We start from the raw sequence: 14,782 nt of genomic DNA, 5'->3' as shown, positions 1-14,782 counted from the left end.
AGTACAGTGGGAATACAGTGGATATACAGATATATAGTACAGTGGGAATACAGTTGGTATACAGATATACAGTACAGTGGGAATACAGTTGGTATACAGATATACAGTACAGTGGGAATACAGTGGATATACAGATATACAGTACAGTGGGAATACATATTTTCCACCATAATTTGCAAATAAATTCATAAAAAATCCTACAATGTGATTTTCTGGATTTTTTTTTCTCATTTTGTCTGTCATAGTTGACGTGTACATATGATGAAAATTACAGGCCTCTCTCATCTTTTTTAAGTGGGAGAACTTGCACAATTGGTGGCTGACTAAATACTTTTTTCCCCTACTGTATGTTTAGAAAAGAACAGATTCAAAAATGCCATGGTGAAGAGATGTCACAACTACATATTCATGTGATTGCATTAAATCACCTGACTGTTTCGATATGTCTGTTAGTAAATGTTTTGTAAGAGATAATTAATAAATGATAACAATTCACATTCAAGAATTACTGTGTTAACTACAACCAACATGTTGGATCTCTGTTTAGGGGTCAGTGGTCTAAAATGAGTCTCTATGTGGAGAGAGAGGAGGGAGGCCCTGCCTCTAAAATGAGTCTCTCTGGGGAGAGAGAGGAGGATGGCCCTGCTTCTAAAATGAGTCTCTCTGGGGAACGTGACACCAAAGCTAAGAGGTGAGATGACAATTTTGTTTAAGAATTATTAAGAGTTTATTTCCTAAATGATATTTCCACAATTTTTCACATGTGTTTTTTAATCAGAAATGGTTGCTTATGGGTACCTTCAATATTACTGTTCTCAGATGTTTAATTAATAGATTTTAGATGTATATAATTATTATTATTTTTATTGCGAAACGCTATATATCCATTGTTTAGCTGAAATTGAATGTTCGTATCCTGTATATTTGACTGTATTATCTGGTTGTCTCACCTAGCTATCTTAAGATGAATGCACTTACTGTAAATCGCTCTGGGTAAGAGCATCTGCTAAACAGGTGGGGCTCTGCCCTGAATGACAGGTCACCACTGCTCCAAAGCAATTACATGTTGCACAGGAACCACTGACTCGCTGCATGTTTCTATTATCAAGACACCTGCTGGTACCTCTTAACTGGTTAGGACAGCTCATGAGGTGTCCTAAATATCTGCCAACTAGGTGGGACACTTATGAATGAAGAGGCTTCATGCATAACTTTAATTTATACCCATAAGAGTAGGACTAAAACGGCTTTATTCTCAGCACTTATACGACACATTTTCTACTCTGAGACGCTTTTGGATATGGTCCCAGATCTCAAAATATTGTAACGACCCAGTATTAAATTAGTCTGTCTGGGGAGAGAGAGGACCAATTTTTCTACTCTGAGATGCTTTTTGGAGACGTGCCCAGATCTCAAAATCTTGTTTTAAAAAACGATTTTCTTTTGTTTGACATAATAAAAAAAGAATATTACTAATGTACCCGACTTTAAAGACTGCTTTTAGTTTATTGTCCGCGTTCTGAAACTGTCCGCGTCCCCGTACAGAACTGTCCGCATCCACGTACGGTTTGGCGCCAAGCATATTGTCCAGTTACGCGCAGAGTGGGCTGAGGTGATCTTGGGGAACAACGACTGAGTTTGTTACAGTGTTGAGACACCGAAGTTTATTGTTCAATTTGCTTTTTTTGCGTAATGGTCAGTGACAGTATGAGTGTAGCCAGATCCTTTTCACTCGCTATCCTTGTTTCATCTTGGTCTGTGGTCCTCTGTAGCTCAGCTGGTAGAGCACGGCGCTTGTAACGCCAAGGTAGTGGGTTCGATCCCCGGGACCACCCATACACAAAAAAAAAAAAAAAAAAATGTATGCACGCATGACTGTAAGTTGCTTTGGATAAAAGCGTCTGCTAAATGGCATATTATTATTATTATTATTATTATTATCTTGTGGTTCACCGGATTTGTCATCATCCTCGAGGGACAGACGAACGACCTGCTAGCTAGCCAAGCTAGTCGGTACAGCTAGCTAAGCTAGCTACTCTACCAGCAGCATCCTAGTTATCCTAGCTACCACTACATCATCACCGGCTGCCTGCATTTCTTGTGGACCGATGGAGCTCCCTGGTTGTTTCTTCCACCTGTTAAATACCGTGGAGGGCTTCTCCCTCTCTCGTTGACGGATGCTGGCTTCCTACGCTCCCTCTGTCCGGTTCTCCTCTCTTCACTAGATGGATGGTAACTTTAGTGTTTAACCCCTCTTGAGTCCAAGGAACTAACTTTGGAATATTATTTTTTCGGGGCGCATCAGGTAGGCTGGACACAATACATTTTTAACAACGTTTTTTCCTGATAAAAACTAGTTAATTGCATCCGCCATGGAGCCCAGTTTCATATTACCTTATGTCACTAGCTATGAAGTAATTATTTTAGGTCATTTTTCACCCTACCAGCTCCTATTAGTTCTATTGAGCTCCGTGACTCCGACTCGCCTTCAGAATGTTCTATTCCCAGCCCATTGTTCTGCGTCACAATGCCAGCTTCACTATTGTTATCAATGAGAGCTGCCTGCGTTAACCCTGTAGGTTTACCTCAGGTAACTTATTATTAACAAGGTTACTGCTACTTGGTGAGCGTTAACCCTGTAGGTTTACCTCAGGTAACTTATTATTACCAAGGTTACGGCTACTTGGTGAGCGTTAACCCTGTAGGTTTACCTCAGGTAACTTATTATTAACAAGGTTACGGCTTGGTGAGCGTTAACCCTGTTGGTTTACCTCAGGTAACTTATTATTACCAAGGTTATGGCTACTTGGTGAGCGTTAACCCTGTAGGTTTACCTCAAGTAACTTATTATTAACAAGGTTACGGCTACTTGGTGAGCGTTAACCCTGTAGGTTTACCTCAGGTAACTTATTATTAACACGGTTACGGCTACTTGGTGAGCGTTAACCCTGTAGGTTTACCTCAGGTAACTTATTATTAACACAGTTACGGCTACTTGGTGAGTGTTAACCCTGTAGGTTTACCTCAGGTAACTTATTATTAACAAGGTTACGGCTACTTGGTGAGCGTTAACCCTGTAGGTTTACCTCAGGTAACTTATTATTAACAAGGTTACGGCTACTTGGTGAGCGTTAACCCTGTAGGTTTACCTCAGGTAACTTATTATTAACAAGGTTATGGCTACTTGGTGAGCGTTAACCCTGTAGGTTTACCTCAGGTAATTTATTATTAACAAGGTTACGGCTACTTGGTGAGCGTTAACCCTGTAGGTTTACCTCAGGTAACTTATTATTAACAAGGTTACGGCTACTTGGTGAGCGTTAACCCTGTAGGTTTACCTCAGGTAAGTTATTATTAACAAGGTTATGGCTACTTGGTGAGCGTTAACCCTGTAGGTTTACCTCAGGTAACTGATTATTAACAAGGTTACGAATGCTGTGCAGGTTCACTGAGTTGCAAACCAAATGGGTATAATGGGGTGATTGTTGTCTAATCGAGTGGTCTAGCGAATGGATTTGTAGATCTGACGCAGTTGCTACCTCAGATTATGAGCCTAGCAAGTGTCATGAAGTGTCAGGTCTCCCTAGTGGTGCAGTGGTCTAAGGTGCCACTGGAGATCCTTGTTGTCGTAGCTGGCCGCGACCGGGAGACCCGTGGGTTCGCTTCCCACGGGGGCCAGTATGAAAAAATAAATAAATAATGGATGCACTCACTAACTGTAAATCGCTCTGGATAAGAGCGTCTGCTAAATGATGTAAATGTAATGAATGAGTTATGTAGTACCCACATACGGCCACAAGGAGGAGCAAGAGTGCCATAAACCCATACTGTTTTTTACCATATAAACCCTAAACCTAACAATCAATCAAATGTATTTATAAAGCCCTTTTTACACCAGCAGATGTCACAAAGTGCTATACAGAAACTCTAACCCTACTTATAACCTATTTTAGCCGTAACCCTAACCCCTAATTCTAGGGTAGGGGAGCCTAGAACACTTTTAGAAACTATTTTAGTAATAATATTATCTTAGTAAATACAATTATAGTATTAAATAGCGTTTTGATTATTTTGTTGTTATTTTATTATATGTATAATTCCAAGACACATTTGTTTTATTTTTCAAATGTGGTTTGAATTGGGTGACCTAGTAACCTCTGTGTGAAAGTCCAGCAATTGGCGTGGGGCAGGTTTGAGACTGATCTAATACACTTTATTTCTCAGCTGCCTCACCAACGTCTGTACGTGAATTAATAACTTTTAATAGCTAAATATTTCCAATAGATGGCAGCATAAGACCACGAAGCATCAGTTATAGGCTACAAGCAGCAATATGATTGACATAAAATAGCATGCAACCAAATACTGTATGTCCCATGATTTTCTAAAATGGTCACTCATTACTTTAGTTAGCTATATATCTCGTATTAGGCCTGTGATGCTTTTGGAAGAGCAATTAAATAGTGACTATAGCAGGTGTTGAACCCCTGGTAAATAATCACTAGTCAGATGCGCTAACCTCAACCCTAGTATACATGCATTTTTAAATATCTAATATTGCGATTAAACAACCTCCGAATAGATAAGACAAGAGTGCGTCTTCCAGACCACCAATAAATTACATCATGCAACCCTCCCGGTTAGCAAATGTACCTCAACATGCCCCTCATTTGCGCTAGAAGGCAGAGTGCTCGCTGCTGGTTGATGAATCTGACAATTAATGTACTAGGAAAATACGTTTTTCTCAACCAGAGGTGACTAAATTAATGTTCAGGCTTATTGATAATCATTATAGTAATGAAGTATAATTTAAAAACATGAGCATAAAAACAGCTAATAATAATAAACATGAATCATATTATTTCACAGTAATGTGTTAAATGCTTTTTCAGTTGTTCCTCTTGCATTAGCAGTGTGGAAAGGGACAGTAAAAAGCATGTGCAGGAGTTTTCCTGTGAGGGGGAGTGGTGGTGTATCCAGGGAGAAAACTAAACTAACCTTCTGAAATGTCATTCGTGGTCTTATGCTGCCATCTATTGGAATTATTTAGCAACTGCAGTAGTACTGAATAAAGTATATCCTTACTAAAGTAGGAATTACTCAGAATTGCAAAATATGACATTTTCTAGTTCATTTTACCACTTACAACCATAAAATAACAATTTATAGCATAACAAACAATGAAACTGACATAAACCAAAAACACCATACATTTAGTTAACTATATATATATATATATATATATATATATATATATATATATATATATATATATATATATATATATATATATATATACTATTTATTTAGATGGGTGACATTATCTGCCAAAGTAACACCACTGTAGATAAAGAAGAGCTCTCCAGTAGGTAAACCAAAACATTCAAAGGTCATTTTCTCAAAATTGAGGTTACAAGTTTATCATCTTTCAAAGCAGAATTACTTTCCCATTGTTCCTCAACTATAGTGTATGATATACCTTTTTCTAGCTGAGTCTCTACTTTTATCCAATGTAAAAACACAATTTCAAATTTTGCTACATAAGATCAAGCCGTTCGGTCAAGTTTGACTGAGGCAGATATATATTATTACTGTGTAAAACCTAGCAGTACTACTTATTTCTCTGAGAGTGAGGCAGATATATTATTACTGTGTAAAACCTAGCAGTACTGCTTATTTCTCTGAGAGTGAGGCAGATATATAGCATTTTGCAAAAAAACATGATTATTTGTCTCTCTGAAATGAAACCATCAAGTGATAGATTTTAAACAAATATATGTCTGTCATTGAACAACCCCATGCCATGATTAGCTAGTGAAAAAACACACCTATCTCTTTCACAATTTCTTTAAACAATAAAAGCTAATTTACGAACATTTCTGAAAATGGATATATAGCGTTTTGGAATGAAACTCTTGTTTCCCAATCTGAGCTCAGAGTAGATGAGAGATGTAATGTTTGTCTCTGTTGTGTTGAAGCCCAATCAAGCAGGAGAGACCAGCCTCCCCTGTACCCAGCTGTGTGTCCATGAAGAGTGACCGGTCTATGGATCAACCTCTAAACTTCAGAGAGGGAGACTTTTCTACTGAACAAAGGTAAGAAGAACTCATGGGTCATGGTCAGTGAGTTAAACAACACTGTCTCTAGTCATTTCTCCTCTCCCATTTTCCCATTTATTTTTGTTGTTTTCATAATCCATAGGCTAATCCTTTTTTTCCATTTTCATAGTCCTGAAACAATATTAAACTTACACTACATTCCCTCCCTGTGTGTGTGTGTGTGTGTCTGTGTCAGTGAGTGTGTGTGTGTTTGTGTGTGTGTTAGTGAGTGTGTGTGTGCACTCCCTGGATGAGGAGATGTAATCTCTATACTGATTGCCTAGTCACTTTTAACCCTACATACATGTACATATTACCTCAATTACCTCAACTACCTGGTACCCTGCACATTGACTCAGTACTGGTACTCCTTGTATAAAGTCTAGTTATTACCTCAACTACCTCGTTCCCCTGCACATTAACTCAGTACTGGTACTCCTTGTATATAGTCTAGTTATTACCTCAACTACCTGGTACCCCTGCACATTGACTCAGTACTGGTACTCCTTGTATATAGTCTAGTTATTACCTCAACTACCTGGTACCCCTGCACATTGACTCAGTACTGGTACTCCTTGTATATAGTCTAGTTATTACCTCAACTACCTGGTACCCCTGCACATTGACTCAGTACTGGTACTCCTTGTATATAGTCTAGTTATTACCTCAACTACCTGGTACCCCTGCACATTGACTCAGTACTGGTACTCCTTATAGCCTCATTATTATTATTTCATTATGTTACTATTTCCTTTTCTTTATTTAGCTAATTTTTGTTACTTTTTAACTCTGCATTGTTGGGAAAGGGCTCGTAAGTAATCATTTCACGGTAAAGTGTACCACTGTTGTATTCGGCGCATGTGACATACAATTTCATTTGATTGAATTTGAAGGTCATGCGTAAAAACATGTCATCAGGTCGAGCAGTCGTCTCATGCCGAACGGTCATCTCATGCCGAACTGCGCATGTGCAGGCCGTCAAATCAAAGGCACTCCTTCCATATAAAGTTGTTTTTGACTAACATGAAAACGTGTCAGTTTGTCACTTTCACGAGGTTGAAGTAATAATGTGTTCAACTACTAAAGACAGAACATTTATACAATGAACAAATCAATCAATCCAAATTAGATTTGTCACATGCTCCTAATACAACAGGTGTAGACCTTACTGTGAAATGCTTACTTACGAGCCCTTAACCAACAATGCTGAGCAGAAGCACGGTGGCTAGGAGAAACTCCCTAGAAAGGCAGGAACCTAGGAAGAAACCTAGAGAGGAACGAGGCTCTGAGGGGTGGCCAGTCCTCTTCTGGCTGTGCTGGGGGGAGATTATAAGAGGATATGGCCATTAAGGCCAGATCGTTCTTCAAGATGTTCAAATGTGCATAGATGACCAGCAGGGTCAAATAATAATCACTGTGGTTATAGAGGTTGCAACAGGTCAGCACCTCAGAAGTAAATGTCATTTGGCTTTTCATAGCCGAGCATTCAGAGGTCGAGACAGCAGGAGTGGTAGAGAGAGAGAGAGAGAGAGAGAGAGAGAGAGAGAGAGAGAGAGGGTCGAAACAGCAGGTTCGGGACAAGGTCGCACGTCCGTTGAACAGGTCAGAGTTCCAGATCCGCAGGCAGACCAGCAGAAACTGGATCAGTCACGTCCGGTGGAGCATGTATCGACACTGATATGATCGAAAGAAGGGGAGCGCAGCTCTCGGATCGGTTTTGTCCATTCTAATCTTTCCATAACATTATAATTATTTCACAATACTGACCACGGATCAGCTTCTAGAAAGATATTACTACCTACGGCTGCAAAAATTGAGGCAGCTTATTCTAATGATTACACAATAAAAATGCACTAAATCACAGATTCGGCACATCATTGGGCACATGTTAGGCTACACATCATGAAATATATTGAGACAAATTACAGACAGTAGCCTACAAGTTGCAAAATAAAACTAAATATATTGAACATTTAATATATTTCAATATGATTGAAATAGGCCTATAGCCTACTGTTTAGATTGTAATGCAGTCATCTCGGTTTTCTTTTGAAGCATAATTTGTGTACTTCCCTTGTTTGAATCAATTGCAAAGACATTGGCAACTTTGTATTTGTAGTCAACTTTGTTCTGAATTTATCGGTGGTCAAAAAGAGACGGATAAACCATGTGATTCTATCTTTAGCGGAGATCTTCTGTGTATAAAGTGACGCGGGAGGGCAAAAAAGCATCTAACAACGCACTTGGCTGTTCTACAAGTGGTCTGAGGCAGGTGTTAGAATATGAGCGTTTTCAAGTGCAACGTTAATAACGATGGTTTTGGGAAACAGCTCAGAGATTTAACAATGCTCCTACGAAGGTTCTAATGATGAACTTGGCCTTAAGATGCTTTTGGGAAACCAGGCCCTGGACAAAAACATCTGCTAAATGACTAAAATGTAAAATGTAAATGTTTTACATACAGATCTCATATTACTGTATTGAATTTTTATTTTACAATATTTAAATATTGATGTCACAAGTGTTTCATTTGTACAGTTCTTTATTAAAAATGTAGTTATTTGTTACATTTAACTTTGTAAAACCTATTAGTACTACTTATTTCTCTGAGAGTGAGGCAGATATATAGCATTTTGCAAAAAAAACATTTGTCTCTCTGAAATGAAGCCATCAAGTGATTGATTTTAATCAAACACATGCCTGTCTTTGAACAACACCATGCCATGATTAGCTAGTGAAAAAACAACTATTTATTTGATAATTTCTTTAAACAATAGAAGCTAATTTACGAACATTTCTGAAAATGGATATATAGCGTTTTGGAATGAAACTCTTCTTATGTTTCCCCATCTGAGCTCAGAGTAGATGAGAGACGTAATGTTTGTCTCTGTTGTGTTGAAGTCCAATCAAGCAGGAGAGACCAGCCTCCCCTGTACCCAGCTGTGTGTCCATGAAGAGTGACTGGTCTATGGTTCATCCTATAGTGTTTAGAGAGGGAGACTTTTCTACTGAACAAAGGTAAGAAGAACTCATGGGTCATGGTCAGTAAGTTAAACAACACTGTCTCTAGTCATTTCTCCTCTTCCATTTTCCCATTTATTTTTGTTGTTTTCATAATCCATAGGCTAACCCTTTTTTCCATTTTCACAGTCCTGAAACAATATTAAACAAACACAACATTCCCTCTGTGTGTGTGTGTGTGTGTGTGTGTGTGTGTGTGTGTGTGTGTGTGTGTGTGTGTGTGTGTGTGTGTGTGTGTGTGTGTGTGTGTGTGTGTGTGTGTGTGTGTGTGTGTGTGTGTGTGTGTGTGTGTGTGTGTGTGTGTGTGTGTGTGTGTGTGTGTGTGTGTGTGTGTGTGCACTCCCTGGATGAGGAGATCTAATCTGATGTTTTGTCCACAGAAACCAACAGGAGAGATCAGAGTCAGAGATTCTCAGTGGTCAGTCTTCCCAGAGTCATCAAACAGACCTGGCCTCCATATTCAGTGTATGTGGTCCTGTTATGTATATTTGTTTTTGTTTACCTCAAGTAAAGTTGATCTGTCAATCATTCATTAATGTGTTAATGAGAAAGCATTTCTTCTCTTGCTTAACTTATTTACTTGATTTATTTCAGTTGCTTGAAGAGAATATTATGACATTTGTGAAGAACGAGCTGAAGATGTTCAAGCGGATTCTTAGTCCAGAACTCCCAGAAGGCTTTGAGAGTCAGAAGCAGGATAAGGAAGTGGTGGATGCTGAAGATGAGAAGCAGGAGAGCAGTGCCAGAGAGGGGGCTCTGAAGATCACACTGCACGTCCTGAGGAAAATGAACCAGAAGGAGCTTGCTGACACACTGGAGAAAAGTAAGAGCTGTCTGCCTCATGTTGAATGCTGTTTTAGAACATTTAAAAGCTGTAGCTAAAGTACAGCTAAAGTAGCTGTGTAACTCAATGATATTGTAGCAGCCTTAACACAACACCTAGTGACCTCATCAAGTAGCAGCAGGGATGTGTTGTGGTGATTAATTTAGACAGAGAAGAGGAGAGAGAGAGAGAGAGAGAGAGAGAGAGAGAGAGAGAGAGAGAGAGAGAGAGAGAGAGAATATACTCACACCAGTCTGTAATGCATTATGAAAACATTTATACAGTCAGTTGAGCGAAATAATTATTATAATTTAAAATGTCATAACAGTCCTAGAATACTGTAGGCTTTAAATCAGACGTAATATTAATATCCTCTGTGTTATTTCTTCATTCAGATGAGCTTGCTGTGATTTGCCAACGTCAACTTAAATCTAATCTAAAGAAGAAGTTTCAATGTGTATTTGAGGGGATCGCTAAACAAGGAAACCCAACACTTCTCAATAAGATCTACACAGAGCTCTACATCACAGAGGGTGGAACAGGAGAGGTCAATAATGAACATGAGCTGAGACAGATTGAGACAACAACCAGGAAACAATCAAGACCAGAGACTGCAATCAAATGTAACGACATCTTCAAACCCTTAACTGGACAAGACAAACTTATCAGAACTGTGCTGACAAAGGGAGTCGCTGGCATTGGAAAAACAGTCTCTGTACAGAAGTTCATTCTGGACTGGGCTGAAGGAAAAGCAAATCAGGATGTCCAATTTGTATTTTCATTCCCTTTTCGGGAGCTGAATTTGATGAAAAAGGAAAAACACACTTTGATTGAATTTCTCAATCACTTCTCAAAGGAAACCAAAGAATCAAGAATCTCCAACTACGACAAGTACAAAGTTCTGTTCATCTTTGATGGTCTGGATGAGTGCCGACTGCCCCTAGACTTCCAGAAGAACAAGATCTGTTGTGACGTCACAGAGTCAACCTCAGTGGATGTTCTGCTGACAAATCTCATCAAGGGAAATCTGCTTCCCTCTGCTCTCCTCTGGATAACTACCCGACCTGCAGCAGCCAATCAGATCCCTTCAGGGTGTGTTGACCAGGTGACAGAGGTGCGAGGGTTCAATGACCCACAGAAGGAGGAGTACTTCAGGAAGAGATTCAGTGATGAGGACCTGGCCAGCAGAATCATCTCACACATAAAGACATCAAGGAGCCTCCACATCATGTGCCACATTCCAGTCTTCTGTTGGATTTCTGCAACAGTCCTTGAACACATGCTGAAACATAAGACAGAAGAGATTCCCAAGACTCTGACTGAGATGTTCATACACCTTGTGGTGTTTCATACCAAACAGAAGAATGAAAAGTATCTTGGGAAAGAAGAGACAGGTCCACACTGGAATAAAGAGAGCATTCTGTCACTGGGTAAACTGGCTTTTCAACAGCTTATGAAGGGCAATCTGATTTTCTATGAAGAAGACCTGAAAGAGGCTGGCATTGATGTCAATGAAGCCTCAGTGTACTCAGGATTGTGCACACAGCTCTTTAAAGAGGAATGTGGGCTGTACCAGGACAAGGTGTACTGCTTTGTGCATCTGAGCATTCAGGAGTTTCTGGCTGCTGTATATGTGTTCCTCTCATTCATCAACAACAATGAGAATCTAATGGATGAATCTCAATCAACGTCAAGTAACTTTTCTGTGAGGATCAGACACAAGCGTAAAGTTACTTTCTACAAGAGTGCTGTGGATAAAGCCTTACAAAGTGAGACAGGAAACCTGGACCTTTTCCTCCGCTTCCTTCTGGGCCTCTCACTGGAGTCCAATCAGAAGCACTTACGAGGTCTACTGACAAAGACAAGAAGCAGCTCACAGAGCCACGAAGAAACAGTCAAGTACATCAAGGAGAAGATCAGGAAGAATCCCTCTCCAGAGATGTGCATTAATCTGTTCCACTGTCTGAATGAACTGAATGACCGTTCTCTAGTGGAGGAGATCCAAAGCTACCTGAGATCAGGAAGTCTCTCAGAAGAAGAACTTTCACCTGCACAGTGGTCAGCTCTGGTCTTTGTGTTGCTGACTTCAGAAAAGGAGCTGGATGTGTTTGACCTGAAGAAATACTCCAGATCAGAGGAAGGTCTTCTGAGGCTGCTGCCAGTGGTCAAAGCCTCCAGAGCTGCTCTGTGAGTACATAAAATTACATTTAAGTACTAATCATCAAGAAGAAATATTAAGTTTAGAGAAAGATATGTATTATTGAAAAACATATTGAATCAATGCATTGATGTTCACATTAGTATAACAATATGACCATACAATTCTAGGAGACAGAAGATGAATCGATATGTTGTTTAAGAGAATAAACCAAATGCATCTGCCATTGTCCTTCTACACTACTGGTGTTAAATTAACAGTGTGTTTGTGAAATCATGATGATCTCTCTGTCAGGCTGTCAGGCTGTGGAGTCACAGAGGAAGGCTGTGGTTCTCTGGTCTCAGCTCTGAAGTCAAACCCCTCACACCTGAGAGAGCTGGACCTGAGTAACAATGACCTGAAGGATACAGGAGTGAAGCTGCTATCTGCTGTCCTGGGGAATCCCCACTGTAAACTGGAGACTCTGAGGTCAGTATTCCTGTAGTTGGTCAACAAGTGATAACTGTTCACCAGATCCACATGTGTTTACCAGGCACACATAGTCCACACAATATGTGTTTGGACAGTGAAGCTTACATTTTTAAATTTGGTGCTACGCTCCAGCAATTTGGATTTGAGATATAATGTTTCATATTAGGTGACATTACAGAATGTCACCTTTTATTTGAAGGTAATGGTGAGAGGTTAGCATGTTTTGTTGTAGCCTCTGTAACTTTCTCACTCATTATTATTCATGATTCATTCATGATTTTTCTTAATCATGGCATCATCAGGATTACTTTAGTAGTGTTTAGAAACATGTTATCTACTCACAGAAAGAAAATTACTCAACACCAAAGAAAAGCAGTGTGGTTTTAAAATGATTATATTTTTCTCTCTACAAGCAATACCTTGATAATTTGTTATTTCTAATAATGATAAATCCATTTATGAATAGATATGGCAGGTTTCAGGACACTGATATATCTGAAAATGTTTAAATAATATACTGCCACATTTTTCACCACCAACGAATAGCAGTGTGGTTTTAAAATGATTTGACTCTGTGCAGGCTGTCAGGCTGTCTAGTCACAGAGGAAGGCTGTGCTTCTCTGGTCTCAGCTCTGAAGTCAAACCCCTCACACCTGAGAGAGCTGGATCTGAGTAACAATGACCTGAAGGATTCAGGAGTGAAGCTGCTCTCTGCTGGACTGGGGAATCCCCACTGTAAACTGGAGACTCTGAGGTCAGTATTCCTGTATCACTCAATGAACACACACACTCTGGACACACACTGGACACACACACACACACACACAGGACACCCACACTATACACACACACACACACTGGACACACACACACTAGACACACACACAAACACACACACTGGACACACATTCATTGGACAACACACACACACACACTGGACACACACACAAACACACACTGGACACACACACATACACACACACACTGGAGACAAACACACATGCAATGATTAATTTAGTAGTGTTTAGAAACATGTTATCTACTGTTAATAATTATACATTCATTCATTTATATACAGTACCAGTCAAACGTTTGGACACACATACTCTTTCAAGGGTTTTTCTTTATTTTTACTATTTTTTACATTGTAGAATAACAATGAAGACATCAAAACTTTGAAATAACACATATGGAATCATGTAGAACCAAAGAAGTGTTAAACAAATTAAAATATGTTTTATATTTTAGATTCTTCAACTAGCCACCCTTTGCCTTGATGACAGCTTTGCACACTCTTGGCAATCTCTCAACCAGCTTCACCTGGAATGCTTTTCTAACGGTCTTGAAGGAGTTCCCACATATGCTGAGCACTTGTTGGCTGCTTTTCCTTCACTCTGCGTTCCAACTCATCCCAAACCATCTCAATTGGGTTGAGGTTGGGTGATTGTGGAGGCCAGGTCATCTGATGCAGCACTCCATCACTCTCCTTGATCAGATAGCCCTTACACAGCCTGGAGGTGTGTTGGGTCATTGTCCTGTTGAAAAACAAATGATAATCCCACTAAGCTTTGATCTCCTGAGTGGCGCAGTGGTCTAAGGCACTGCATCGCAGTGCTAACTGTGCCACTAGAGATCCTGGTTCGAATCCAGGCTCTGTCGCAGCCGGCTGCGACCGGGAGACTCATGGGCGGCGCACAATTGGACCAGCGTCGTCCAGGGTAGGGGAGGGAATGGCCGGCAGGGATGTAGCTCAGTTGATAGAGCATGGCGTTTGCAACGCCAGGGTTGTGGGTTCGATTCCCATGGGGGGCCAGTATAAAACAAAAAACTAAAATATGTATTCACTAACTGTAAGTTGCTCTGGATAAGAGCGTCTGCTAAATTAAAAAAAAAAAAAAAAAAAAAAAAACGCAAACCAGCTGGAATGGCGTATCGCTGCAGAACGCTGTGGTAGCCATGCTGGTTAAGTGTGCCTTGAATTCTAAATAAATCACAGACAGTGTCACCAGCAAAGCACCCCTACACCATAACACCTCCTCCTCCATGCTTTACGGTGGGAACTACACATGCAGAGATCATCCGTTCACCTACTCTGCGTCTCACAAAGACACGGCGGTTGGAACCAAAAATCTCAAATTTGGACCCATCAGACCAAAGGACAGATTTCCACCGGTCTAATGTCCATTGCTCATGTTTCTTGGCCAAAGCAAG

At 40.0% G+C, this 14,782-nt stretch overlaps 1 protein-coding gene across 1 annotated transcript in view; it reads left to right on the top strand.

Annotated features, from left to right (window-relative positions):
- Positions 1-553: 553 nt before the first annotated feature.
- The window catches only part of LOC311120366 (NACHT, LRR and PYD domains-containing protein 12-like), a gene marked incomplete at its 3' end in the record, with an annotated part of 34,373 nt that continues 20,144 nt past the window's right edge, over positions 554-14,782 (top strand). Inside the window, exons 1-8 of the mRNA XM_084194977.1 lie at positions 554-691; positions 5,979-6,095; positions 9,000-9,116; positions 9,500-9,584; positions 9,714-9,942; positions 10,338-12,121; positions 12,531-12,568; positions 13,152-13,325. Coding sequence (XP_084051103.1) covers positions 564-691; positions 5,979-6,095; positions 9,000-9,116; positions 9,500-9,584; positions 9,714-9,942; positions 10,338-12,121; positions 12,531-12,568; positions 13,152-13,325 — 2,672 coding nt within the window. The 5' untranslated portion in view covers positions 554-563. The remainder of the gene's footprint in view (positions 692-5,978; positions 6,096-8,999; positions 9,117-9,499; positions 9,585-9,713; positions 9,943-10,337; positions 12,122-12,530; positions 12,569-13,151; positions 13,326-14,782) is intronic.

The sequence above is a fragment of the Coregonus lavaretus genome, assembly GCF_964263955.1.
Source record: "Coregonus lavaretus genome assembly, contig: HAP1_SCAFFOLD_280, whole genome shotgun sequence".
Classification (NCBI taxonomy): Eukaryota; Metazoa; Chordata; class Actinopteri; order Salmoniformes; family Salmonidae; genus Coregonus; species Coregonus lavaretus.
The sequence above is the reverse complement of the archived record's forward strand: the minus strand, read 5'-3'. Positions and strand labels throughout refer to the sequence as shown.